Raw genomic sequence first — 27,416 nt, 5'->3', positions numbered from 1 at the left:
GGCGTACCTAGGTAAGTAAGTACTTGTGGAGCGAGGCAATCTACTTGCGCAGACTAAGTTAGCTGATGACTCGTAACACGACATATGTGATCGACTTGGTAGGTACCCAGGCGACGATATATGCTATGCAGGTGAGTGCATTATCTGAAGTGCGACTCTAGATAGGATAGAGGATAGATAATGAGTCGTAGGATATATGTAATTGTGCTTGGCCGTACGAGCGTTACTGACGGCCGTCCATTGGTACCTGAGCTCGGGAAGATTCACCTCGATGCATGTGTTGTCGGTGCAGCCGCCCGTTCTCTCGATGAGATGCTGGGGATAAGGTAACCCTTGAGGAACCCCTTGCTGCCCCGCATTTTCCTATCTCGAGCTGCTGCCGAGAGTTTCATTTGATATTTGTCTTGCTTGTCACCGTAGCCGTTTCCCGTGTCCACTACATACATACACGTAACATGGTAACGCCATTTGTCTAAGGTTGGCGTAACGCGACTGCGATTGGAAGAAACACTTAGGTGATATTGGCATAATTTTGTGATTGATCACCTCAATCGCGATAACTTGCGTGATGTGATGTCGAAAATTCGACTAGAGATGCCGTCTTCGAAGTTCGAATAGGTGCCTCGCTCTTCGACCGCAAATTGAACTTTCAATTAGCTTCGCTCCCGTCCCCCCTTCGACTAGAGACTGGTTCGATCCGAGTCTGGGGTTCTCGATTCAGAGCCGAGTGTAACCATGTCTCCGTACGACTTCGACCCATGATATTAGTCTAAAGTGCGAAAACCCCACGAACGTATTCTTCATCCCACATATATCCACTCATATTCCTACCGTTGCCGTGCCATACGGAATCAATCGCGAAATATCGTGCTTACAGTTGCGCCAGTCAATTGTCAGACCCAGAATCAGTTTATTTTCGGGCCACGGGGATTTTCGTTTTTGAGGCTGGCAACCCAAATAACTTCCATTTGGGTTGACAGGATCTAGATGAAACTAGCCACCGGTGTCGTCATGAGTGATGAAAACTAGACCGCATTAAATTTCGTACAGATCATCTCTCATGCGCCACCAATTATCTTCGCTAGAGAAGTTCCTTTTCGGGACAATCAAATATATCCTTAGCGTGAGAGAAAAATTTCCATTTCTAACCGACCATGAAGGCTACCTTGAAGATGTAGCGTTCGGTATAATTAATTGCATCTCAACATCTTCAGGTAAGCGTGGGGTTATGTGTAGCATTAGGCCGTCATCGAGAGCTAGGGTCTCCAATAGTAAGCATGTGTTCGGTTAGCTGTTGGAAGCTTTAGTTGAGTCGGGGCTACCTAGATCCTCCTTCGTGTGAAGGACGGCGGGAAATCGATTAGGACTTCTCGGTAGGATGCATTCGTTCAATGTTGCTTCGTATTAAGACAAACTTCTACCTTCTTGGACAGGTTTGACTGATCGATGCAAAACTGAAGATAGACAATTTTGCCGCGGCCCACTATGCAGGTTCATGCATGACATAGGCTCTATTCCGTAATGAACGCCCAATTATCGTCCCAGATCGCCAGGCTACCGCGGAAGGCGACCTCTGAACTACCCAGAAAACAAACCTTTGCGGGGCTGACAAGAGGCAACTGGTTCAGTTGACGCGGGATCTGCAAGACCCCGGATTCTGACGACAGTTGAATCCATTCGGATTGTTCTCGTCTTGTGCTGCGTTGTCACGACTCGGTGAAGGCAGACGTCACAGCATCAGTGCCTAATCGACTCAAGAGATTGGGCGTTTGACTCCAACCACAACCAGGTTCCGAGGACTTTCGCGATAATCGAATACTGTCTCTACCCAGCTATCTTGTACTAGGTTTGGATGTTGCCGGAGAAACAGCCACCTGTCGGTCACTATTAGGGATTCGGTAACCATAGCACTAAAAGCCATGAGGCTCCAGATGGCACTGAGTTCCCGCTTGCGCGGACCGTACGACTCCTCATATCTCGCAATTTCCTCATCCGTGACGTCAATCATTTTCTCACTAATTATGTCGCAGTATTCGTGATACTCCGAATTTGTAGTCAGCTTATTAATCGCCCCTCTCACGTATGACCCGAATGTCTTATAACATGACTTCCGGAGAGAGCCGATAATGACCGGGTTGGTACTCATGTTGAACGGGCTCTGCGGCGGATTGCCATCATCCGCGAGTTCGTCGTTGTGATAAACCTTGGTGATGACACCTCTATCAAGAAACATTTTTTGTAGAACGGCGCGATAGAAGTGTCTTGTGAAGAAGGCATCACTCTCAGCTTCGGTCCAATTTTGCGGTGCCTGACATGCCATCATCCGAGCCGTAATATTAAGCCGAAGTCCAACACCGTTGTAGTTGCAGAGGCGATCACTCATCGGGAACCCATGTGGGTCACGTCTCTCAGATTCCCTTACCACCCGGCCGTTAAGAGCCTGAAGACTTGGCCTCATATATGGAGTTTTGTATGTAGGAGGCCCTAGCTTTTCCGTCATCAGGTTGTAGCAGCAGCCGACGATAGCAATAGCTTGGACTCTCGGGTTGAGAATTAAAGACCGTATACCATGGTGTGACAGGTTGCCACAGGAATGAATAGAAATAGCCATCAGGCTAGGATCGCCCCGTCCTTTCTCCACGGCAAGGGGCTCCCGTTCAAGTTGGTTGATAACATCTGTCAGATCTCCTGATTCTAGTCTCCCTTCAATGTATCTTATGAAGCCTTTTCCCTCTTCGGGCACGTATATCGTTCCAACCTCACTTCGAGGTCTAAAATCAGGTACGTACCCGCCTAGATCTTTGGCGGGATCAGAAGCCCCTTGTAATTCTAATTGGTCTTCGGGGGTTGTACCATTGAGCTTCTGCATCCACAGTTTCTTGTTCCGGATAACTCTTCGCTTCTCGGAGATTCCTGCGCGCATATCAAGCTCCTTTGCGCCCACTATATTGTGCTCTCGACCTTCCACTGCTACAATCTGCTTGTTATAAGGAGAGCTCGCTAACGCTCTTCCTAGATAATTCTGGCCGCTTCCGAAATCAACGAAATGCGTAACCTCTCTTTGATATTCGGTGGAAATATTACTGGCAAGTGTGTCCACGTACTTTGCGAAGTTGCTCACTTCGTGCACTTTCTTCGGTTTCATCCCGACCGACACCAGGCGCGTCAGCTTAGGAAGCTTCTCCTTCGAGGAAAACTCGCGTGCCAACGAAAACCTCCGTATATCTTTAATATATTTCAGCAAACTTTCGGGTGGCTGAGGGTCTTGGATTTTGTCCAAGTCATCTCTCATGAGAAGATCCAGAAACCTCATAGGTTCGCATTGTAGGATATAAGGTTGCCAATCTTTTGGTATGATTCCCTGAAAAAGCCCAGGCTCATTTGTGAAGAAATCTAAGATATGTACGCCTCCACACAATACCTGAAAAGTGTGTGACGTTGTTGCAAACTTCAGGAGCTGTTCGACATATGCTTCCGTACTATCCCAACAATCTGGGTATGGCAAAGGCTTGATCGGCCCCATATTGGTACCTGGCAATTTTATGAATGAACGTTTATGAAGAATGAAAGTAAGTTTAAATCTCAACGAAACATGTCCTCGAGAAAATGAAGATCTAAGTACTTTAGTAAACATAATATTTTATGCCTTGGTAGGTCTTTCTAGATATTTTTTTCTTAATCCAGGGGGGCTATTTCCCAAAGCTCGGACGGTAGTTGTTCGGCCGCTGCCGAAATTCTCCCGTCGAACCAAAAATGTACAACCACGTCATTCGCCTAAGCCGCGCGTTTGCTCGTAAACCTCATAATAACATCGACTTACATAAAACCATTCCAATCCAAACTCTTCACGAAGTGCAGATGTAGCCATAGACGCATAGGCGCATCTTGAAGCCTCCAGGATGATGTCCTCAACCAACGAAGAGGACCCCTTCCTCCAAGTCCAACAGTACGCAAGCTGCCTTCCCCATCACCACCCCCCTTTCAACTAAACACAACTAACACAAGCTTCCGCCCTAATCCAGAGATGTCCTCGCTCAAATGCAAACGGTGCGACCGCTCTTCGCCTCGTACCTGCGGATCCGCAGCCTAACCCACAGCTCCTCGTCGCCGGAGCTCGCGTCCGCGCGCGGCGACCTCGAGCACGCGCTCGAGGCGCTGGCCGAGGACCTCGCGGACCTGGTCGAGTCCGTGCAGGCCGCGGAGTCCGACCCGGCGCTCTACGGCCTCTCCGCCCACGAGGTGACGCGGCGCAAGCGATTAGTACAAGAAGTCGGGGGCGAGGTCGAGGACATGCGCGAGGAGCTTAGCAAAACCGCCGCCCACACGTTACCAGGCGGAGGGGCGGGAGGAGGGGGAAAGGGGTCCGCGGCGGCGCGCGCGGCGAAGGCAGCTGCGGAAGGCGACTTACCGCCGCCTAGCGCGTTCGCGATCGACGACGGGGCGACGGCGGGCGATGGCGGCGACGACGATAATTACGCCGAGTTCGAGCACCGCCAGCAGGTGCAGATGATGCGGGACCAGGACGAGCAGCTGGACGGGGTGTTCGTGACGGTGGGGAATCTGCGGCGCCAGGCCGACGACATGGGGCGCGAGCTCGAGGAGCAGGTCGAGATGCTGGAACACGTGGACACGCTGGCGGACCGCGTCGGCGGGCGCTTGCAGACCGGCATGCAGAAGCTGGGATACGTGATGCGGAAGAACGAGGACCGGTATAGCGGCTGCTGTATCGCGTTGCTCATCATGGTTTTGATTATATTATTGGTACTACTTTTGATATTATGAGGAGTTTTTGGCACGGAGGCACTACCAGCAAGGCAAAAGGTTCACTGGCGAAGGTCAACTGCAATTTTTTTGTACAGATCCAGTATAGCGTCGGTAGTAAAGCGATATCGTGCTTCTTGACCACCTTGGCTAGGGTATATTCAAAGACGCCAGAAGACGCAGTACCTATCTGAACCGTTCTAGACTCCGTCTAATGCCAAATCACTTTACGCATTAGTTTCCACCCAACGCCGTAGAAAAGTCAGGCGAATGCCTTCTATACCCAGATCCAGACCGTCCATATCCTAGTGCTAGGGCTAGAAGCTTAGAGCTCTAGTCCAATATCCCTCTTCAAGATTTGTGCGAGCACTTGTAATCCTGAAGCACCTGGCGTCTTGTTCACCGCTTTGTTAGGGAACTCGACTAAAGCTTTCCTCAATGCAGCTATACCTGCATTCCCGTAGAAGTGAATAAACTTCTCCTCGCTAGCCTCGATCATGGCTCTTAGAACCACGAATTGCGTCTCTGAGATGTCGGCCGGTGGCGTGTTTACTATCTTCGCCATAGCAGTCCAATAATTCGTAGGAGGCCACGGATTCGTGCTCTTCGTCTTCCCGAAGTTTCTCAACGCAATTGAGGCATAACCAGCCCCCAGACCTTTCATCCGATCGCTGTGCTGTTGCTCGGGAATAAAGCCAGCGGGAGAGTTCTTCCAACCCAGGCGGAGGCGACCTTGTCCCGTCTTTTCGTTCCCATAATAACCGAATAAGACAGGGCAGACCACTCGGAACTTTGCCATCAGTATATCGATCAACGTCTTTCCACGCCACAAGTAGACATCCTTCGAGAAGATGATTGCTACTGTGACTCCGATAGGATCGGCCGTCTTGGGCTGTGCACCGCATTCGTTGATGAATTGGTTGATGACGGCCTTGGCGAAGTGGTTGAGTAAGTAGAGGAATAAGGAAGGGAGCTGTGGTTCGTTGTGCAAGGCGCCTTGCACTGGTTCTCTCTTGTCTGTAATGTAATCGGACGGGTCGACTAGTTGGCTTGGCACAGCACCGCTGATTGCTTCGTCTAGAAGAGCCTGAATAGCTTCGTTCTATTCCAAAGTTAGCTAAAAATCTGAGAAGTCATAAGGGAGACAAACCTGTTTTCTGTTTCCACCCTTCGTACCAACTAGTTGGCCCATGTTCTTCCTCAATTCCCGCCGCATATCTCCCATCCGTTGCTTCAGAGCAGGATTTGACTTCGCCTGTTGCGACAGTGATTCTCGTAATTTCTTCAAGTTCTGATGTATTTCAATGTACCGATCCATAGTAATACCCGTAGAGGGCTTGGCGGAGGCTGAGGTAGGGAATCCATTTTGTTGAGTAGGTGCGGTCTTAATCGGCTGTGAGAATGGCGACGGAGTAGTTGAAGGTTGTGCTTGTGCTTGGGGTGTGACTTTCGGTTGGCTCAACGGCTGCGATAAGAGTGATTGTATTGTTGGTTGCACGGGCTTCGCGTTGCTCGAGCCATTGGTATGTCCATTCAACCCGTTGGTCAAAGATGGCTGCGGAAGGCCAAATAGGTTTGCCTTTGGAGAAACTGTTGTCGCTTCTAATGTTGTTCCAGCTGAAGTAGGCTGGGTTGGTTTTGGGGAAGTGATAGACCCGTTAACTTCTGCAATGGGAGCCGGAGGTTCGGGTGGAAGTTTCGGGACTGTCTTTAGCTTCAGCTCCCTCAGCCGCTCTTCTTCGGCTCTTAGTCGTTCTTCGGTCCGAATCCGTTCCTCTTCCTGCTTTTGCTGCTGCACTACCCGTTCTTGCTGCTCTAACAATCTTCGCCGTTCCTGTTGTAACTCATAATCTTGGTATACCCTGATAGCAGCCTCGCGGACGCGGTCGTGTTCAGCTTGTGCCGCAGCAAGAGCATCTTGGTGGCTCAGGGGTGAATTGCGACTTTCGGTGAGAAGGCTCGATATACTGCGGCGGTCAGGACTTGACCATTGACGCGATCTCCGAGGTGTGGGAGAAGAACCAGCCATTGTATCCAGTAGATTTATACGACTACTGCATTGTGAACCGTGTATATCGTACGGGTTGTGGTGTGAAAAATAACGAGTGTGTTGCGTGAAGATTGAGCAGCGAGCAGCGCTACTTCGAATATCGCTTAATTTGCGAGATTCGTTTTGTAGTAGGTAAGTGAAGGTAAATGAGTGTATCTCTTGTGGAGGCGATAACGGAAGACCTTGAAAGGTACTAGGTGAACGTTAAGGGCGAAGTCGAGAGTAGTGATCAAGGGCGTGGTGCGTGAATGGATAATGAATCAAATCAATTCAAGTTATCGATAGGAAGCTGGGAAAAGGGACCTGCACTGCACTGGCACCTGCCGGGACAATGCATCTGGAAAAAAGGATTGGCCGAGATAGCTTTCAATGTTATTTTTAGTGGGTTTTTACCAATGCGGCGGAGTAGGGAGTGTGGCGTTTAGGTTCCTGAAAGGTTACGCAGGTACCTCGTAGTGGCTAGTGTGCCTTGTCACAAATTGGTGGAATCAAAGTTCCAAAGTTGTTAGATAGAGGATAGGTTGCTTCACAACTTGAGACGACAAATTCTTTAAAGATATCGAATGATCCCCAATATATCAAGGAAATATCTGTTAAAATATTCACGTTAATTATTTATAAACACATAAACGTATAAACCATAAGAAACTTATCAGCACTTGTTTGCTATAGTTTTTTGTTAATGTGTTCATACAATGCTACTTGGCTGTCTCTACTGCTTGTGATAGCTTGATGTTTGTTCATATTTCTAACATACCAGAATCTATCCATGTTTGGCGGCCATAACCATGGAGAAACGATTATCTCTTGTTGGATCTTCCCTTCTTGTCTGCCCAGCAGCTGCCCAGATATTTTATGCACTGCGGTAGCTAACTCTGGTATCCACATTAGCCTCCCAACAATAGATTCCATCCGTTCGGCTTTTACGGCGTCATATTTAGTGCCTACATATGCTTAGGTAGACAGGTCATCCTAGCTGGCAGTAGACGGATAACTATGAGATCCTGTGGAGTTCCAATGTCATCCCGTCGTCAGACTTGTGCTTGTGAGCATCTTAGTATACTAATAAGTGGAGGTTGTCTACTCTTTAGATTCATGGCAATATGCATCCAATTAATTTAAGTTGGCTTGTGTTCGGGATGTCCCTGTTATCAGTTCGACGAAAACCAACTTATAAAGACCTAACCTTGGAAATATGTACTGATATTTCTGATATCACCAGATCAAAAATAAAATCGACGATATACCAATACGAAATAATTGTTGAAATAGTTAAACGTGCAAAGCTTGCCATGGCCCCTCCGCGAACCCTAACTTCTCTCCTTTGGCTTACTACCTATTGGTGTCGTACATCCACTCCGAAGGGTGAATGCAATCGGAATAAGTGGAATGGTATCAACTTCCTCAAGGGAATCCGATAATCATTAGTTACTTAATTCGTGGTTGAAGGAAGGCTCCTGGCTCCCGGCAAGGACACTGCCGCCCCCGATACGACAGCGTACTAGGTAGGTAAGTACCTTTATTTATGGCAATTCGTTTCGAACAAACTCGTTTGTTGTTGCCCTCTTTATAGCCCCATGCATTGAAACTAAGGTAACTGCCACTGAAATTTGGCTGTTTCCCCAGCTGAAATACGTACATACCTAGTACCGGCAGGTAGGTACTGCACATGTGTCTTCCATAAACATTTGAACCACTTGATGCACTCAAAAAGCTGATTGGAAACTTAAAAAGGCCACCTATCGACTCAACTTGTTTTATGTAATCCATACGATTTTGCGCATCTATACCTAAATAGAAAAGTACATGCCTATGTACCATACAAAAGTCTGGTACCCGTATTCTGACATTCGTCAGAGATCTTACAGATGTATAATCGTATATAGAAATGTATAGTGAGGTACCTATATGTATACGTAGCCACCTTAGCACTAGAGGTCCAGCCATATTTGCAGCCCGGCAACCGTAAAACATTGCGTCGTAAGGAACATAGCTCAGAGCTCGAGCACAGGCAGCTTGGGGTTACAACCTTCAATTGTGCTAGTGCCACCTAACGTACTAAACCTGCTAAGCCTGCTAAAGTTGCTAGCAGTCTAGCACCGACCCTAGAAAGATGACAGGGGGGCGTGCCTACCGTCTTCGTACCTCTTACCACATCATGAAGTTTCCGACCAATCAGGCCGACCCCAGCCTAGTCGAAAGCCTGACCCACATAGGCCCCGCCAAGCCCTTTGCCCCATATTGCCCGTCCTCGCTTTGGGATGTACCTTTGGGTGTCTGGGTGTGCACCGTGCTTTGAAGGTCCTGACCTCACAATCCTCTTCCCCGTACCCGTTATCCAAGCAGTGATCTTCCCAAGAAAGCCCAGTGCCTCCAAAAGCTTCCCAAACTTCCATCTCCATCACCACAACCCTCTTCGTCCTGTCTCTCCTCTCCCTTATCTTTCCCACTTCCCATCACATTATTCACCCTCTCTCAGCACTTTTCACACATTCCTTCTCTTGGGATTCACACATACACAGCAAGCATCGCAGCCTCGTTCAATCCTCTCATTTACCCTCCTTTTGTTAGTCGCAAAAGTCCACGCAATCACCATACCAAAAAAATCCAACTACCAAGTTTTTATCAACCCACAAGCACCACAAGCATCACCAGCATTCGAAAGCATCTCAAAGCTTCGATCCACAACCAACAACACTGGCTATCGCCTAAAGGGTCCATCCAATTATCCCGTCATCCCATCATTGTGTCATCGTGCCAACCATCTTTGGCTTTGTTCGCACACGACGTGCAACTTACCTGCTAAACCGTAGCCCGATATGGAGCAACAACCACCTGCTCCTCAAACGGGGGGCGTTCCCGGACCTACTGGCCGTCGCCTTCACATCGCCCATCGTAGGAGTCCGTCTGAACTTACCCCGCTGATGAGCATGTTCGCAACCCCTGGAAGTAAGTTGGAATGTCCTTATCACCAAGCTCCCTTTATTGCTGTCATCTGTTACCGGATTTATTGTTTTTTGTCGCTCTCGAAGCTAACCGCCTTTGCTTTGTCTTTAGTGGAGCAACTTGCTATTCAGCAGCAGATCGAGTTGTTGCAGCAGCAGCAACAGCAAATTCAAGCCACACACCAGTACATGAATATGGGAATGATGCCGCCGGGTCAGTTGGGTCCGGGCGGTTCTTTCAACCCCCTACAGCCCACTATGGCCAATATGTCGCCGCAGACGGCTTTCCAATTTCCCAACCAGCTTCCACAGCAACAGAATGTTCCCATGGGACCGCCGAGTCAGCCCATGTCACACCGCCGTAACCAATCGGCCCTCCCTAACATGGGAATGGGACCACCCCCGGCTCCTTCAACTGGAGCTTCCGGGTCCGCCTTTGGGCAATTTGATAACTCGTCTGGTCAGCAGAATCGGGAGAACGCCCCTCGGGGAGGGCGAGGCGGCGGCTCCGGTCACCAGAGAAGACATTCTTTAGCCCTGGCTGATGCCAAGAAGGCAGCTGAGATTGCTCAGCAGAAAAGGACAACTTCGGGTTTCCAGTTCCCGGCTGCGGGACCCTCCGAGAGCTCCCCTGCTGAGGAACCCAAATCCGTCTCCGCGGATACCCCTATAGCACAGGGCACATCCGTTCGTGGCGGACGCGGCGCACACGGACGAAGCCAGAGCATGGCAATCGGCAGAGGGGGTGCTCGCGGTGGAGCAATGCATCTCAACACCAACGAGTCCGGTGATTTTGGTCGCCGTGGCAGCGCCGCAGGCGGCCATGCTCGAACTTCTTCCCGCAATTTCGAAGGCAATTGGCGTAACCAGCAGGGTCAAAACCAAGGTCAGGAGCAGGCTGGTCAAGGCCAGCAGGGTTTCCAGCCTGGCCATCGCAACCGCGGCTCGGTGAGCCAGCAGTCTATCTCGAACATTGGAGCCTTCCAGTATCCTAACCAGGCTCAACTTATGCAATTTAATGGCCAGATGCCAATAATGCAGATGTACCCTGGCCAACAGCTAAATCCTATGCAGTTGAATCAGCTCCAAGCTCTTCAAGCTGCTCAGATGAACGGCCAGCATCTTGTTGGTCTTCAAGGGAGCCAGCATGCGCCGCAGCTCAGTGGCCAACAGTCTCAGCAGCAGCAGAGAAAGACACTTTTCACGCCCTATCTTCCCCAAGCTACCTTGCCCGCGCTGCTTGGTGACGGGCAGCTCGTATCTGGTATTCTCCGAGTAAATAAAAAGAATCGTAGCGATGCGTACGTGGCTACTTCAGATGGCCTTCTAGATGCAGATATCTTCATTTGCGGTAGCAAAGATCGCAACCGAGCGTTGGAGGGCGATCTCGTCGCGGTTGAGCTCCTTGATGTAGATGAGGTATGGTCGCAAAAGCGCGAGAAGGAAGAGAAAAAGAAGAGGAAGGACATCACTGACACACGATCCGGATCTACCAATGGCAATGCTCAATCTCACAACGGCAACGGGGAAGAGGCAACCAACGGCGAAGGAGGAATCCGTAGACGTGGTAGTCTCCGACAGAGGCCTACACAGAAAAAGAATGATGACGTGGAAGTGGAGGGACAGAGCCTCCTTCTCGTTGAAGAAGAGGAGATTAACGATGAATCGAAGCCTCTTTATGCCGGCCACATCGTGGCTGTCATTGAACGTGTTGCTGGCCAGATGTTTTCGGGTACGCTTGGCTTATTGCGCCCCAGCAGCCAGGCTACCAAGGAGAAGCAGGAAGCGGAGCGGGCTGCTCGCGATGGTGGCCGATCTCACGACAGCCGCCAGCAGGATAAACCCAAGATCGTCTGGTTCAAACCTACCGATAAGCGTGTCCCTCTCATTGCCATTCCCACCGAACAGGCACCACGTGACTTCGTGGAGAAACATCAAGAATATGCTGATCGTATATTTGTTGCTTGTATAAAGCGCTGGCCTATTACGTCTCTGCACCCCTTCGGTACCCTTGTCGAGCAACTCGGCAAGATGGGTGATTTGAAGGTTGAGACCGATGCTCTTCTACGTGATAACAATTTCTCATCCGACGAGTTTTCGGAAGCCGTCCTGCGAAGCGTTGGTCTTCAGGATTGGTCTCTCGCTAAGGAGGACGAGGCTTCTATCAGTGCTCGCCGAGACTTCCGTGAGGAGAAGACATTCACCCTCGACCTTGCCGGCACCGGGGAACTCGGCAATGCAGTTCATGTCAAGACCGAGTCTGATGGAAAGATCGAGATCGGTATCCATGTAGCTGATGTCACTCATTTCGTCAAGCCTAACTCGCTCGTTGATCGGGAAGCGAAGAAGCGCGGTACTGCCGTTCATCTTGTGAACCGAACATGTGCTTTACTTCCTCCCCGAATTGCGTCGGAGCTCGGCACTCTCCTTCCAAATGAAGACCGACTCACTATTAGTGTTGTTTTCCGTGTTAACGCGCACACTGGCGTGGTTGCGGAGGGCGACACTTGGATCGGCAAGAGTATTATCAAGAGCAACGCTACACTGACTCTAAAGGAACTTGACGATGCTTTATCTAATCAAGCCGGCTTCAGCCACCCTGTTGTCCAGGTTAAGGATGTCCAAATTCTTAATGTAAGTCATTCTCTAATTCCATTAAAAAGAATGCTTCTAACAATCATCTCAAGGCCGTCGCACAGAAATTCCGAGAGGCACGCTTGGGCTCCGAGGGTGAGCCAATGGCTCCTCTTCGATTGCTCCATCAGTTGGATGACGAGAACATCCCTATCCAGCACAACATCTTCGATGCGACAGCTGGCACTGAACTAGTTGAAGAGCTTTTGCACAAAGTTAACTCATCTGTCGCTCACAAGCTCGCACAGGGCCTCCCCGAAAAAGCGTTGCTTAGGCGCGAATCACCACCAAACGCTCGTAGGCTGCAGACCTTCGCTGAGCGTATGCGGGCGCTTGGATACGACATCGATACCACCAGCAGCGGTACGCTCCAGAACAGCCTCTTCAAGGTTGACGATCCCGACATCCGCAAGGGCATGGAGACCCTACTACTGAAAACGATGCAACACGCCAAATACTATATAACTGGCAAGACTAACAAGCTACTTTGGCCCCATTATGCTCTGAACCTACCTCTTTACACCCACTTCACAGCCCCCACGAGGCGATACGCTGACATCATTGTTCACCGCCAACTGGAGGCTGTCATTTCGGAGGGCAAGGTTGAATATAACGACGATATCGAGAATCTGGTGAAGACGATTGAATCTTGTAACACCAAGAAGGAGTCGGCACAGAACGCTCAAGAACAAAGCATTCACATCGAGTCCTGTAGAATCATGGACAAGAAACGCCAGGAGGTTAATGGTGACCTGATTAGCGAAGGCATTGTTATCTGCGTTTACGAATCTGCCTTCGACGTTCTAATTCCCGAATGGGGCTTCGAGAAGCGTGTGCACTGCGACCAGTTGCCGCTGAAGAAGGCTGAGTTCAGGAAGGAGAAGAGGGTCTTGGAGCTTTACTGGGAGAAAGGTGTTCCCAGTTCAGCCTACGTACCGGAAGATGAGAGACCTAAGGCGGGTTCGCAACGAATCTCGAATGCCATGGCAGCTGCCCGACAGGCAGAGGAGGCCGAGAGGGTCAAGAAGGAGCGAGAGGAAGCAACACGGAAGCAAACCGAGACAGGTACCAGATCAACAGATGACGTTGATGCGTTATTCGAAGACGATGACGACAATGCTTCCGATATTACGGAGGCTATGGCCGGTGCCTCATTGGCCGAGCGCCCTACTCAGAGCGTGCCAGGATCGCCAACTCGATCCTCATCTAACCCGGGTGTCCTTCACCGCACCAGGTCGGACTCGAAGGTGCCTATGGCGGAAGCTGTAGAGACCCGTCTGACGAATAAGGAGAAGTACCTCAAGCTATTTGCTCTGAGGGAAGAAGGTGGCGACTACATCCAAGATGTGACGGAGATGACTAGAGTACCGGTGATCCTCAAGACGGATCTTAGCAAGAGCCCACCGTAAGTAAACCCGAGCCCTGTTGTAGATCGCATATGACTAACGGGATATATAGTTGCTTGACGATCCGCTCGCTTAACCCCTACGCATTGTAGGCGCCATAATGGCGATATCCTTTTGCTTTTGCTTTTGCTTTTTGCTTGACGACTTTGGGCAGGCGGGGCAATAGAGCGGCGGCACGTTTGTTACGCGCTGTTTGAATCACGGGATGTAGAGTTTATGAAGTAAGGAGGAGCGGAAAATAGGGTAGATTGTCAGGCCGCTCTCGGCCGGAACCCCAAGGAGTGCATCTCTTACCGTGTTGATAAAAAGTGTTTTATTGGACAGGCAGATAGAACTAGGTAGCTGCCACAATCAACAACAGAGATATATGAGATCGTGTTAAGTTATACCATTCGTTCCGATGAATAACCTGGTACGACGATCGTGACATTTTCATAGTCAAGGTAAATCATACGCGAGTAGATCGTCCGAGGATATATTCAGCAAGATTTACATTCCATACATTCCACGGTAAAGGCATGAAATTTGATAGATATATATATCCATGGTACTATGTACATAGTTCTTGGGACCGAGTTGTATGCAGGTAGTTTTCGATCCCAGTGGACAGACCTGCAGCAGGCCTCGAGCTATGCGAGCATGATGCATGCACGGAGTAATCGCAGGGCGTCAGACAGATCCGGTTAGATGAGATCCCCGGATGTGTAACCTACCACAGCTGCCGTTGTTTTATGTGGCTTTTTCCTTTTCCGAACCCCCATCTCCCGTCGCGGTCCGTCTCTTTCCTCCCACTTCCCTCTCACGTGCTGCCTCGTCCAACGTTTGGCACCGGATCCAAAGAATGGAGTACGTGAATAGAGATGAAGAGCTAATCTAGCGCCAATGTGCATCGCGCACCATAGATCTGCGATGTAACCAGGGACTCAATGAACACCCGTGCGACGATCCAATCTCTCTTCTATCTTGTTACTTACCTACCCTAATTACAGTCTATCGTCATTCCGTCCGCCAAGCCGTTGTCGAGATTCAGTGAGGATTTAGCGGTGCTGAGAAACGCGCGATACGACATTTACCATTCCTGTCATTTCAACCCCGTCTCCACCAATTATAACCCTGGTTTGGCGGTCTACCAGGTCCCTGGAAGCTACTATACTTTGCGCACGTAGCGCAGGTGTCAAAATCTTTTTCTCTTTGATTTATCATAGAGGCCCAATAACAATAATCCACGATATTAGATAATAAAGGCCAAATAAGATTGAATCTGTTACTAAATTACTATATTTTCTTATTACGTGCGAAGCATAAGGTCTCTACGTTGTCGATGAAGCTGAAGAGAGACTTGAAGACGTTGCTCCGTTACTGAATCTAGGAAGATCTAGGAGCAGATCCAACTCCTACCGCCAAGCCGTGTCACAACACTGTACCAATGCGTCATGAAGCTTAAAGCCTGTCCTTAAGGGACTGGCATCATTAATAAAGAGCTTGCGAACGTGGTAACGGGCGAATCAACCGGGACAGCTGGGTCTCCAGTTTCAGAGCTCGGCTCGCTGACCGTCCGCTCTCTGAAACGTCATCTGAGGCGGGCGGGCCTCTAAGATCCCGTGCGCGTCCGCCAGCTCCTTTCCTAAGGAGTCAAAATCAACCCCTGGTCGTCCCCTCAACGGCTCTTGGCTGCGACCCCCTTAAGCGAAAGCATGGGTGATCCGAGCCCGGACCTGACAAGGCTGTCTTCATCTCAACTTTAAGCTATGAGCTTGATCTACGATGCCGGCTCTCATTGGACCGAGTGAAGCTTACCTTCACCTTCGTTTCGTTTCCTCTTCCCGTCTATGGCTAGTCTCCCTCCCGTCTACATTGAGCCTTGTACCTGATTGATCCCGCATACTATGGAATCTAGATTGCCAAGGTATGCCAGGTACCCCTTGATTCTCGGAGTCGGAAGCTCGTGGGAGGAAGGGAATGGCAAGTAGAAATGCCATTCCTATTGTCAAGGAGCCTCAAGGGGCCGGTGCTTAAGATCGCCCTGTCTATTGCCGGCCTGCCTTCTTTCCGTGACCCGCTCTGGCTAGCACATCAAATCCTACCTGTTGGCGACTTGGTTTTAATGAAGCGCTGTTTCCCGTCCATCTGGTTTGGTTTTCCCTTTCCCTTCTCATCCCGTACAATTCGTGTCCAACTCCGAAATTCAAAGCGCTGGTCTGCTTCCTGCGGGATCAACGTCTTCACTCTCCTTTCGAATTTGTAATTCTTGTAATACCCAGGTGGGCCTTTTTATAGAACAGCCAAGCTAGTCTTGCTTTCATTCACTTCAATAATCGCTCTTTTTTTACGAATTTTTTCAACGCTGTCGCTATTTGGTCCGACATTTATTTTACTTAACACGAAACGGAGAACGAAGACGATTATTACCTAACCGACAATAATAAGACAAGATGCCTTCCATCATGAAGACCGTAGGAGTTGTGGCAGGATTGGTGGCCGTTGCCAGCGCTCTCCCAGCTTACCCCAAGTTGACGACGAGACAAAACCACATCTACAACCTCGCCAAGCGACAAAACGCCGCCGCTGCCGCTCTCGGCCTGCAAGACGTCGATATCCTGCAATTGTAAGTTGACACTAACTCATTACATACAAATACCCATATATCAGATCACTAACAAGTATACAGCGCCTTGACCCTGGAATGGCTTGAGGCTTCCTTCTACCAACAAGGCTTTGCTCAGTTTGGAGACGACCAATTCAAGGCTCTCGGCTTGAACGATCTTCAGCTCGCCGATCTCAAGGGTATTGGCTCCAGCGAGCAGAACCACGTCGACCTGCTACAGAGCTCCATTGCACAGGCTGGTGTCCAGCCCGTCCAGCCCTGCCAATACAACTTCGGCTTCACCGACGCCAAGGGTATGGTTGCCACCGCTTCCATCCTCGAGAGCGTCGGTATCTCCGCTTACCTGGGCGCCGCTCCCCTCGTTTCCGACACCAAGATCCTCAGCACCGCTGCCTCCATCCTCACCATCGAGGCCAGGCACCAGTCCTTCATCCGCGTCGCCTCGGGAGTCGCCGCCTCCCCCTCCCCCTTCGACACTCCCCTGGGCCCCAAGGCCGTCTTCTCCCTCGCCGCCCCCTTCATCCAGTCCTGCCCCGGCGGCTCCAACCTCATCCTCACCGCCTTCCCGACCCTGACGATGACTAGCCCCGCTCCGGTAGCCGGCGTCATGGCCCTCGCGCAAGGAACCATGCTCAACTTCCAGAGCGACGCCGCGTCCGCCGCTACCTTCTGCGGCTTCACTAACTCGGCTGCGCCTGGCGGTACTGCGTTCTCTGCCTTCGACCCTGCTCAGGGGTGCGCTTTGCCGCCTAACCTGGCGGGTACTGTCTATGTCACCCTGACTAGCGCCGGCCCTGCTGATGGCGTCTTGACGGATGCTATTACGCTTGCTGGGCCTATGGTCATGGTCCTTAGCTAAGTGAGACGTTCTCGACACGATTAACGTCGGAGGTGAAGAAGGGGATATATGTTTCTTATAATGACGGCGCCGACACTTTAATGCTTAAAAGGGTGGCAGAGGAGGAATGCTCGGTTTTTTTATGACGGCTACCGACATCAGGAGCCGGGCCGAGAAGATGGGGCGCTGCATTTTCTTAAAAAAAAGAAACGAAAAAGGAAGGGCGAAACGAACGGGCGGGGGTTCTCGGTAGCTCGCACAGTACCGTACCGCCAGTTTAGACAATATATCACGTTTTTGTCGTCAATTCTCTTCCCCTGGTTTTCTTGGGTGTTGCAGCTCGCGCCCCATTTTTGTATGTAATTTACCTGTTAGCCTAGTTTCGCGCGCCAGACACAACAAATACCCCCAGAAGGCCTGTATAGCAAGTACATGGGGCGTCAAGGGGGAGAAAAAAAGGGAACGGAAGTTTTCACGACGGGAGGCGAAACGGGTTTTCGGAGTACGGGACACGCATTTTTTCTTTCTTCTCGCATTATTATTCTTTTTTTATACCTTCTACATATTTATTATTTTCTTAGTGGTAATGGAAAGGGGGAAGGGGGATAGATACGCACATCTGAGGAGGTGCGAAGAGGTGGCGATACCCAATAGCGCGGACCAGAAGGTGGATTTTTATTCGATGCCTCTGTCTCGTTTATAGCGAGTAGAGAGAAAGATATGAAATGAAGACATTTCAAATTCAGCTTCTTGGGCTTTTTTCCCCGTTTCGGTTGTATGTAAGGTGATCTGTAACTCGCTGGCTCGAGATTAGTTTGTGTGTAGATATGTAGGTATGTGCTGGACATATAATCGAGCTGCTGTGTGGTTCGGTAATGGGGATTGCGACTATAATGTGTGCTAACTAATAGCTTGACTATTGAGTCAGGAGATGAGTGACCTGCCAACTGACATGATATGACGAAGTATAGATTCTTATTCTATCATTCGAAATACACTTGTTTCAACAGGGAAACAATTGAAAAAAACTAGAACTCGATCCAATCCCTGAGACCCGACGCCGTGTGCGGATGAAGTCGTCAATAAGGATACACCTGTCAATTTTGGCTATAGGAGTCAAGTTCATGCTCAATTGAGATAATTAGGTATACAATAAGGTGGCCTGCACATCTCATTCATCTAATAGTCATAAAATCCCTTACCACTCTTCTTCCCTAGCCAACCAGCATCCACCATCTTAGCGAGTAGCACACTCGGTCGGTACTTAGAGTCCCCTGTCTCTTGATGAAGAACTTTCATGATAGCTAAGCATGTATCCAATCCGATAAAGTCGGCAAGTTGGAGCGGCCCCATCGGTACATTGGTACCGTTTTTCATAATGGCGTCGATAGAATTCCGATCTCCGACGCCAGTCTCCAGACATATTACAGCCTCATTGATATAAGGCATTAGAATCCGGTTTGCCAAGAAGCCCGGCGAATCCGCGGACACTGAAGGGATCTTACCCATGGCTTTGCAGAAAGCCACGGCGGTCTCGACGGTTTCTGTACTTGTCTGCAGCCCGCTGATAATCTCGACGCCCTTCTGTACCGGCACTGGGTTCATGAAGTGGGTTGATACCACGCGAGAACTCGTAGACGTATCCTTAGGATCCTTAGTAGTTGCAGCCGCGATTTTGGTAATCGAGATGGAAGACGTATTAGTTGCTAAGATTGTGTGCTTCGGGCAGATTTCCGCCAGCTTTGAGAAGATGTCAAACTTCAGCTGGGGGATCTCCGGCACGGCCTCGATTACAAAATCAACACCCGAGAGCTCTTCAATTGATGTGGTAGGTGAGAGTAAAGCCCTTGCCGCATCCGCTTGTTCTTGCGTGAGTCGCGCTTTCGACACATCTTTGGATAGAAGCTTCTCTGGATAGTCTAATGAGCATATGTGATCAAAGTTGAGGAGCAAGATGATCATAAATTGAACGGACCTGCAAATGACAATCCTTTATCAAGAGATGACTGTGATGAGTCGACAAGTGTGACGGGAACGCCAGCCTTTTGAGCAGCAACTAAAGCAATACCAAGTCCCTGGGGAGAAGTGAGTTGAGTTGCGCTGAGTTGAATTGTGATAGCTTCAATTCACATGTGAAAGTGGTTTCTTACCATTTGACCTGCACCTAGGACGCCTAGACTCTTAACTTCGGCCGCATATCGAGCAGGGCTAGAGCTAAAATGCCTAACTTGACGGCCGAGCTGTAAAGCTCTTATTCTTACAATTGAGCTTGCCATTTTCCTATATCCGTACAAAACTCACTTAATTATCGAGGGAATGAAGGTGGGTGAGATTATAATATGAGGTAAGTTAATAAGGGCCCGGAAGTATGAGGTAACCGGATAGCCTCGGGATACGGATATCTGTGGGGCCACCGTTCTGAGCATGAGTACATACGTCACGCACGGGCCAATCCGCATACACTCTCCACTTAATTGGGTGCATCTTAGCGCGTTATTCTGTCGATTGAAGACGCGTTTGTCGCGTTTTCAATTTATACCAATTCGATTAGCCCCTCCAGTATTGATGATTGTCCAAGACAAGATTGACATACGGGGAGAACTCTAGCGCAGGGAAACAATTCCTCGCTACAAACATGGAGCCCTCTGAAGGTACTACGGATGTGGTGCATCCTGAGGTTCGGGCGCATATAAACAGTCTAGTCTCAGCGGTTAGTCGCTTCTATCGCATGCCGTTTGCTGGCGGTGTTACTGATCACGATCTTGTAGCTTGGTGGTTTTAGTGCCGACGACGATGGACGCTACGTACTTGGAGACTCCGCCTTGGAGGTTCTTAGGGATATTAAAAAATGGATTCGATTTTACGACGAGAAGACGAACCGAATGGACGTTGCGCGATGTCTTGCCGAAGCAAACATAGTCGACGGCGATTTGCTGCATATCCTTGCGACATGGCCCGAGAACGAGACGAACAATAAGTTCAGAGCGAGAGCTGCCCTAGCATGTTTCGAGATTATGGTACCATTGACCTGGCCATTGGAAAGAGATCGTGATCAGATGACTGTCAACCACCATAGACATCTTCCGGTGTTGCAGCTTGCCCAACTTGGTTATAAGCGTGCCATTATCAACTTCGATGCTGCCCAGATTCTCCATACCGCCGTACGAGTTGCATTGCCTTCCATGGCTCTATCACGAAGCGATCGATCCGGACGTGACGAAGGAATTATCAAACTAGTCCTGCTGTTTCTGCGGAACGTAGCCATGATTTCGCCACCCCCGGGCGTTCAATATGACGGAGACGAATCTCAGATCTCGCGTTCCGCTCTAATCGATGCGTTTTCCTATCAAGATATTCTTCTCACCCTCTTGACAATAGCTTCCAATATGGGAGATGATTTCAACCAGGAGGGAGTTATTGTGATGGAGATCATTTTCCACTTAGTCAAGCGAGTCGATGTCACTAAGTTGTTCATGGATGAAAAGCAGCTTGGCAAAGCGAAATCGAATGAACTCACGGCGATGATGAATAAGGAGGCGGCAATGCACCGACCATACAATCGAAAAGCGCCGTCTAGACATAATCGATGGGGGACTATGCTCTGGGTGGATCGAGGCGACGGTAAAGTTTCAACTGTCACCGGCCAAGATGCTTTGCTTGATGCGGCCACTAGACAGCATAAAATGGATAATAGCAAGGTATATCGTCCACCGCGGAGACCTAGGAAGGAAGATATGGAGCCGAAGGATCTTGGACCTCCAGTATCACTCAATGCTAGGGCACGCCAGCAATTGAAGGGTTTTGTGGAGGAATTCCTAGATTCTAGTTTCAACCCCCTTTTCCAGCACGTCCGAAAGAAGATCGATGAGCAAAAGGACTACGTTTTCGAGTATCATTCTCGGCAGTTCTTCTACTTGGTCTCGTGGTTTTTGGAAGCGGAAAGAGTGCGAAAGAAGGTTGCGAAAGACAAGGCGAAGGACCAGAAGTCGGCAAGCGCCGAAGACGTCGGTTCGTTCAACCTCGTCGCCGGAGTTCTTAACCAGCAGACGTTCATCACGTTAAACAGAGCAATTGGAGATGCGCTGGAAAGCAAGCGTTGGCAGGAGTTATGTGCCGCTATGCGATGTTTTACGCAAATTCTTCTCACAGTACAAGAAATGTCAGAGTCTGGAAACGAAGATGATGAAGAGATCGCAGAGAATATTCTCGCCCGTATTTTCTACGAAGACGAAACACACGACAGAATTGCAAATATTGCGAGGGACTATAAGGATCAAGGTTTTGAGTATCTTGATGCCTGTACCGAGCTTACACACACTTACCTCCGCGTTCTGGAGGCTTACTCAAAACAGAACGTAGACATGCAAGTGCGATCACGACGGCGAGTCCGTAAGAAGAAGAAGGCTGCAAACGCTGCTGGTGAAGATGAGGAGAATCCCGTAGAAGAGGGAGACGATTCCGAGAACGACCAGGCAAACGCAGAGCGAACATCACGCGAGCGAAAATTCGACTTCAATCGCTTTGTAAATCGCTTTACCCCTCAAGGCGTGGTGGATACCTTCGTCAAGTTCACAAAATACTACAAGGACCTCGACGATACCCAGCTGAAGCGGGCGCATCGCTACTTTTATCGCATAGCTTTCAAGCAGAACATGAGCGTCATGCTTTTCCGCGTTGATATCATACAACTATTTTATAGCATGATCAAAGGCCAGGAACCCCTGGACAAGGCTTCCTCGATGTACAAGGAATGGGAAGAGTTAGTGAAGCAGATTCTCAAGAAGTGCATCCGTAAGGTTGAGGAGCGACCGCAGTTAATCATAGAAATGCTGTTCTCGAAGATCAATGCAACGGCACATTACCTGGAGTACGGGTACGAGAAGCAGACACTGTCTACTACCCAATCTAGACCGGCGGCCGAGTTGGAGTTCCGACATCTCGTGGACAGGGATCAACAGATTGCCATTGCCGTCGGTGTCCTGTTAGATAAAAATTTGGCCGACCATGTTAAGTGGCTTAAAGGCCAGCTATCTACCGCAGAAACGGAAAGGAGAGCTTGGGAAGAGGCAGAGAAGGCAATGCCATCGGTAGAAGGGCCACTTGTGGAAGGGGGTGAGAAGAAGGATGCAAATGAGGTAGAAAAAGAGGGCGCAAAAGAGGGTGAAAATGAAGGCGAGCAACAGAATACCGAGAGCTCGCCAACTAAAGAATTCCCTGTCATCTGTGAGTCTCCTTGCTCGGTCGCCAATAGATTTCTGCTAACAATACTTAGCTATACGAACGGACAACGACGCTCGTCGCACAGCCGTATTCAAGAATTCCCACCTCCGACTCCTCATGAAGCTCGTCGGTATCGAACGCCTCGTCCCGGATATAGACGAGACGCCCGAATCAGCCTGGATCATCCCATCGCGTCTGACGCCCGACCAATTGAAGGAATCCGTAGACTTGATCAACAAGGCCGAGTTCAACCCGCCGACCTTCGAGGACGGTAAACTGGCAGAGGACCAACTGAGGAGGAAAACAGCGCCGCGGAAGAAAGCCGTGTTCGACGACGACGAGGATGGCGGAATCGTCGATGACGATGACGACGAAATCTTGTTCCCGGCAGGAGGCCCGACGACGCGTAAGGTAGCGGACGCACACCTAGACAAGCCTAAGAAAACTCGGCGCCGCCGCCGCAAGGGCAGCGAGGCAGCAGAGGAGGAGCTCGGCGAAGAAGAACTGCAGGAGAAAGAAAGGGCGCGCAGGGAGCGCGAGAAGGCTAAGGCGAGACGGTTCAAGAGCGAGCTTTACGTGCACGCGAGCGACGACGAGTCGGACGAGGAAGACGGCGGCGGCGCGAAGTGGGCTGAGTTTTACGCTAATGAGGAGAGGATCCGGCAGAGGCAGCAGCAAGTCGCGGCGCAGCATGGGGCGGCGGGGGTTACGACTACGTCGGTTGCGAAGGCTGAGCCTGTGAAGGCTGGGATTGTTAGGGAGGAGAGGAAGAGGAAGAGGAAGGCTGAGATGTTGGGGGAGAGTAAGGGAGATAGTGGTGATAGTGATGGTGATGATGATTTGGTGTTGGCGAGGGAGGACGATGATGATGAGGAGGAGGATGAGGATGAAGATGATTTGTCGAGTCGGAGCCGGAAGAGAGGCGCTAGGGATGAAGATGAGGATGAGGAGGACGGGGGCGCGGATGATACGCCGTTGTCTAGTCCGGGGGCCGGCGAGGCGACGGGTGCGAAGCGCAGGCGGTTGTCGAAAGAGCCGTCTGCTGCTGCCGAGGAAGAGGACGTTGACATGGAGGATGCGGATGACGATGTGCCTTCTTCGAAAGCGCCGGCGAGGCGGCGGAGGGCGGGGTTTGTGGTTGAGAGTAGTGATGATGAGGAGTAATGACTACGGGCTATCTACATAGGAAAGATTACATTGTTACGGCGTTACGGTGTGCCTAGGGATAGGGATAGGGAGGAGGGCTGTTGCATAGGAGGTAGTTTTCTGGATCCGAATTGCACGTTCGAATTACATGTTCATGGCCTTGATTCGACGCGGATTGTAACACATGTAGTAGCAGTGAAGTGTGTTGATAAGGAGCGACTATGTATCCTCCATACCGTTTCGTTTAATATCGTACAAGATGTTTTTATTTTTGGGAATTTCCAAAAGGAAACCTAAACCGGTAGATCGTGTTGCCCAACTCCTGTCATGATACATTGACATTTAAAAACAAACTCACACCAACACCAAAAAGCCTAGCGCAAATCCGCTTCGCGAAGCAATAGACGTAGAGCTAGCTAATTAATCATTCTTCTGTTATAGAGTTAGTATAAAGGTACAGGTACAAATACACGTGGAAAACGGGGATGGATGGATGTCAGACTAACCGGGCAGTTGGTGCAGCCACAGTTCTGCTCGCACTTGCAGGTGCCTGAGCTGGCGCAGGTACAGGCGCCGGCGGAGTTGCAGTTGCATCCCATGATGTACAGCTTAAGAGAATATACTGAGTTATGAATCGTTGTAATTTAGAGCGAGTATGTTGCAATAGCTAGCGGTGGTTGCTGATTGGTCGGCTGTGGTCGAAACGGGTAATAGAGGGTTGGCCAGCAAGGTGCTTTTTTTTGGCCATCAAGGTAGGAAAGGGGGGTTATTTATATGCCGTGTATGTCTTCATAGAGATCTACATTTCCTGGAGGTAACGTCTAAGGTTGTGTAAGATGTTAGAGGTATTTCTGCGTGCTGAGCGAACCGGAATGGGTTGTTGGGGATGTTTCTTTGTGTCGATGATGTTACAAGAAAGGTCTCTGACGACATAACACGCGATAGTCGCGCAAAACAAACGTCAGTGGCCCCGATTCTAGGCCTATGGGAACTGTGTAGGGCTGGTCGGGGCGGACGAGTGGTGAGGAGATGGGGAGCTGCTTTAGTCAAAGGATCAACTAGCGCTGACTGGTTACCTAAAGGGCTTTATGATATATCAGGTGCAGAAACTGGCTGGAATAGGTGCAGTATATCTTCATTGTCTATAGACTGGATCACGGGACTCATGCAATTTCGCAAGACCAGGTGGTTTAACCACAGATTGGCACTTTCAGACTTCATCATTGTTCAAAGCAATGGCTGTACTAAAACACTACTTAATCATATTACCCTAGCATCAAAGGCTCATATCCGTAGTAGCGTCGTCGCTCGTCGCTTATAGTCAGTCAGTCGGTTTCGATTTCGTCGGACGCCGGATTCCGTCCGGCTACCCATTTCATTTCATTGCACCCATCCTTTCCTTTCGTATACACTTGGTAAGTAATTTCAGTAAAAAGATAGCACCTCCTGGAAAAATATGTTCATATAAACATCTTCGTCGTCACGCTTTTGTGGGAAATTGGGGGCAGGCGAGGAGGAGAGAGGAGAGTAGGGGAGTAATAGTAAGTTAAGTTGTTTTACGCCTTGTTGCGCTGACCATACGCCTTGGTGACGTAGTCGCCGTCCTTGACGATCAGGTCCTCGAGGCGGTAGTCGTGCTTGCCGGTGAGGTAGGACTCGAGGATGGCCTTGGTGCCGGCGGCGTACCGCTTCTGCGCGTCGATCGACGTGCCCGACATGTGCGGCACCATGGCGTTGCCGCCGCCGAACGGGTTCTTGGCGTAGCGCAGCGGGTGGTCCTTGGGCGCCGGCTGCGGGAACCACACGTCGCCGCCGTAGCCGCGGAGGTGGCCCGTCTTCAGCGCTTCGGCAACGTCCTCCTTGACCACGATGGCGCCGCGCGCCGTGTTGACTAGCCAGGAGCCTGGAGGTGGTGTTAGTCAATTGTCAAATCACGACCTTCTTCGCGCTGGGAGAGGAGGTAAGTTAATAAAATAGATTAAAAAACTCACCAGGCTTCATCTTAGCAATAAGATCCTTGTTGAACAGGCCGCGCGTCTTCTCGTGCAGGGGGCAGTTGATGGTGACGACGTCGCACTGGCCGAGCATCTCCTCGAGGCTGTCGACGCGGCGGGCGCCGATCTCCTTCTCGACCTCGGGCTTGAGGGGCTGGTAGTCGTAGTAGAGGAGCTCCTTGCAGTCGAAGGCCTTGAGACGGCGCAGGACGCGCTCGCCGATGCGGCCGACGGCGACGGTGCCGACGACCTTGCCCTCGAGGTCGTACTCGTTCTTGGCCGCCGCCGCCACGTCCCACTCGCCCGCCTCGATCTGCTCGTGCGCCGGCACGAAGTTGCGCACCAGCACCAGGATCGTCATCACCACGTGCTCCGCCACCGACACCACGTTCGACCCGGTCACCTCCGCGACCGTGATCCCGCCGTTCGTCTTGTTCGCCGCGTTCAGGTCCACGTGGTCCGACCCGATGCCCGCCGTGATGGCGAGCTTCAAGTTCTTGGCCTTGGCCAGCCGCTCGGCGGTTAGGTAGCCGGGGTGGAAGCTGAGGGTATTGTTAGTCCAGGGGCCATTATCCTTGTATTTTTCTAATTTTTTTCTTCTATCTCCGCATAGCTAGGAGGTAACGCTGGGATACTAGGTATTGGGTAATAGGTCACGTACGGAGTGGTAATGATGATCTCAGCGTCTACGAGCTCCTTGTCGAAGGTGGAGTTCTCGCCCTCCTTGTCGGAGGTTGTGACGAGGGTGTGACCTTGGTCTTCGAGCCATTTTCGGATGCCTAGTTCGTTCTCGGTTGTTCCCAGTAGGTCGGGCACCTGCAATTGGGTGGAAGAAGGATAGGTTAGTTCACGTAAGTCCGTAAGGTAAAGTAAAGTGGAGAGGGAAAACTCGTGATGCGACTTTGGGGTCGAGGGGCAGCACTGAGAGGGGCAATAGGGGGCATAGGGGAATAGGTGTTTGCTCTCTTCTCCACATTTCCCTCTTCTAATGCTTCTTCCCCTCTACTATCTCAACCCCCTGCTCCTCTTCCCCCCTCCCTCTTTCAACCATTACATCTGCCGCCACATCCAGTTACCAAGGACAGACCATTGCATGCACGTTTCAGCCAATTACGCGCTGGTTTCCTCCCATTGGACGGACCAACTTGCTTAAGGCAAGAAACGGCATTGAGGGGAGACGGCAGAGGCTAGGAAGCTTGGAGGTGGAGAAAAAAAAGCAAAGAAAATAATAAGACAAGCAGCAAAATCACCGCCTAAGGAATTGTGCTGGTAAAGAATCATGTCCTCTTTTACTCACCTGTTGGGCGTGGATACCTCCATCGTATAGAACGGCTAGAACTTTGACCTTTTCACGTTTCGTAGTCAGTAAACGCGTCGTAGCGGGAATTCGTGGCGAGGGAGGGTGGTGGAATAGAGGACTCTTGAACGCCGGGGCTGACCGTGACGTCAGGCCAGCGCCTAGCGGTCGAGCATTGCTAACAGAACGAGCTGCTGCCGTGGCTGTAGAGAACGCCCGCGTAGAGACGGGACGAGTGCAGCAGGAAGAGAGGGAGCGGGCTAATAATACCATTTTGAAGTTTGTTATTTATGCTTTATCCAATTGGACTAAAACAGCCGTAGGCTTGGTATGTTGGGTAAGGTGAGTAGTTCGAGGGATAATTATAACGTATTCAAGCTTGTTGGTTAAGCAGGTTGCTGGTCTGATCTGAGCTTCTCAGGAGAAACTCAATTACGCAAGTATGAGGATAGAATGAGTAGGGAAGAACGTAGGAAGAATAAGTCGACGACGGCGGGAGCTCGCGGCCATTTATGAATTG

General features: G+C 50.3%; 8 protein-coding genes across 8 annotated transcripts; 3 read left to right on the top strand and 5 right to left on the bottom strand.

The window, feature by feature from the left end:
- Positions 1-1,753: 1,753 nt before the first annotated feature.
- On the bottom strand, positions 1,754-4,292 carry F4807DRAFT_453704 (methyltransferase domain-containing protein; the record flags this gene model as incomplete). Its single annotated transcript, XM_048000497.1, has 3 exons — positions 1,754-3,531; positions 4,055-4,176; positions 4,222-4,292. The coding sequence occupies 3 exons, from the start codon at positions 4,290-4,292 to the stop codon at positions 1,754-1,756; spliced, it is 1,971 nt and encodes a 656-aa protein (XP_047850434.1).
- Positions 4,293-4,934: 642 nt separating this feature from the next.
- Positions 4,935-6,924, bottom strand: F4807DRAFT_246558 (GLE1-domain-containing protein). The gene is made up of 2 exons (XM_047994347.1): positions 5,912-6,924; positions 4,935-5,863 (listed from the first exon to the last, which is right to left on the bottom strand). The coding sequence occupies exons 1-2, from the start codon at positions 6,788-6,790 to the stop codon at positions 5,087-5,089; spliced, it is 1,656 nt and encodes a 551-aa protein (XP_047850433.1). The 5' UTR covers positions 6,791-6,924; the 3' UTR covers positions 4,935-5,086.
- Positions 6,925-9,737: 2,813 nt separating this feature from the next.
- On the top strand, positions 9,738-14,182 carry F4807DRAFT_440938 (RNB-domain-containing protein). The gene is made up of 3 exons (XM_047999338.1): positions 9,738-12,390; positions 12,444-13,795; positions 13,849-14,182. The coding sequence occupies exons 1-3, from the start codon at positions 9,742-9,744 to the stop codon at positions 13,886-13,888; spliced, it is 4,041 nt and encodes a 1,346-aa protein (XP_047850432.1). The 5' UTR covers positions 9,738-9,741; the 3' UTR covers positions 13,889-14,182.
- Positions 14,183-16,135: 1,953 nt separating this feature from the next.
- On the top strand, positions 16,136-17,534 carry F4807DRAFT_246505 (ferritin-like domain-containing protein). Its single transcript, XM_047994346.1, has 2 exons — positions 16,136-16,401; positions 16,465-17,534. The coding sequence occupies exons 1-2, from the start codon at positions 16,229-16,231 to the stop codon at positions 17,258-17,260; spliced, it is 969 nt and encodes a 322-aa protein (XP_047850431.1). The 5' UTR covers positions 16,136-16,228; the 3' UTR covers positions 17,261-17,534.
- A 614-nt stretch (positions 17,535-18,148) lies between these two features.
- Positions 18,149-19,620, bottom strand: F4807DRAFT_440935 (3-hydroxyacyl-CoA dehydrogenase). Its single transcript, XM_047999337.1, has 3 exons — positions 19,390-19,620; positions 19,215-19,314; positions 18,149-19,149 (listed from the first exon to the last, which is right to left on the bottom strand). Exons 1-3 carry the CDS (start codon positions 19,513-19,515, stop codon positions 18,419-18,421), a joined length of 957 nt encoding a protein of 318 aa, XP_047850430.1. The 5' UTR covers positions 19,516-19,620; the 3' UTR covers positions 18,149-18,418.
- Positions 19,621-19,874: 254 nt separating this feature from the next.
- On the top strand, positions 19,875-24,022 carry F4807DRAFT_470526 (timeless-domain-containing protein; the record flags this gene model as incomplete). The annotated part of the gene is made up of 3 exons (XM_048002827.1): positions 19,875-19,949; positions 20,008-22,462; positions 22,512-24,022. The coding sequence occupies 3 exons, from the start codon at positions 19,875-19,877 to the stop codon at positions 23,621-23,623; spliced, it is 3,642 nt and encodes a 1,213-aa protein (XP_047850429.1). The 3' UTR covers positions 23,624-24,022.
- Positions 24,023-24,793: 771 nt separating this feature from the next.
- On the bottom strand, positions 24,794-26,418 carry F4807DRAFT_440930 (formate dehydrogenase). The gene is made up of 2 exons (XM_047999336.1): positions 25,597-26,418; positions 24,794-25,508 (listed from the first exon to the last, which is right to left on the bottom strand). Exons 1-2 carry the CDS (start codon positions 25,958-25,960, stop codon positions 25,162-25,164), a joined length of 711 nt encoding a protein of 236 aa, XP_047850428.1. The 5' UTR covers positions 25,961-26,418; the 3' UTR covers positions 24,794-25,161.
- On the bottom strand, positions 26,073-27,416 carry F4807DRAFT_246352 (uncharacterized protein). The gene is made up of 2 exons (XM_047994345.1): positions 26,897-27,416; positions 26,073-26,415 (listed from the first exon to the last, which is right to left on the bottom strand). Exons 1-2 carry the CDS (start codon positions 27,167-27,169, stop codon positions 26,185-26,187), a joined length of 504 nt encoding a protein of 167 aa, XP_047850427.1. The 5' UTR covers positions 27,170-27,416; the 3' UTR covers positions 26,073-26,184.

Source organism: Annulohypoxylon truncatum (genome assembly GCF_022578515.1).
Source record: "Annulohypoxylon truncatum strain CBS 140777 unplaced genomic scaffold F4807scaffold_38, whole genome shotgun sequence".
Classification (NCBI taxonomy): domain Eukaryota; kingdom Fungi; phylum Ascomycota; class Sordariomycetes; order Xylariales; family Hypoxylaceae; genus Annulohypoxylon; species Annulohypoxylon truncatum.
Note: the sequence above shows the minus strand (reverse complement) of the source record. Positions and strands in the feature narration are given on the sequence as shown.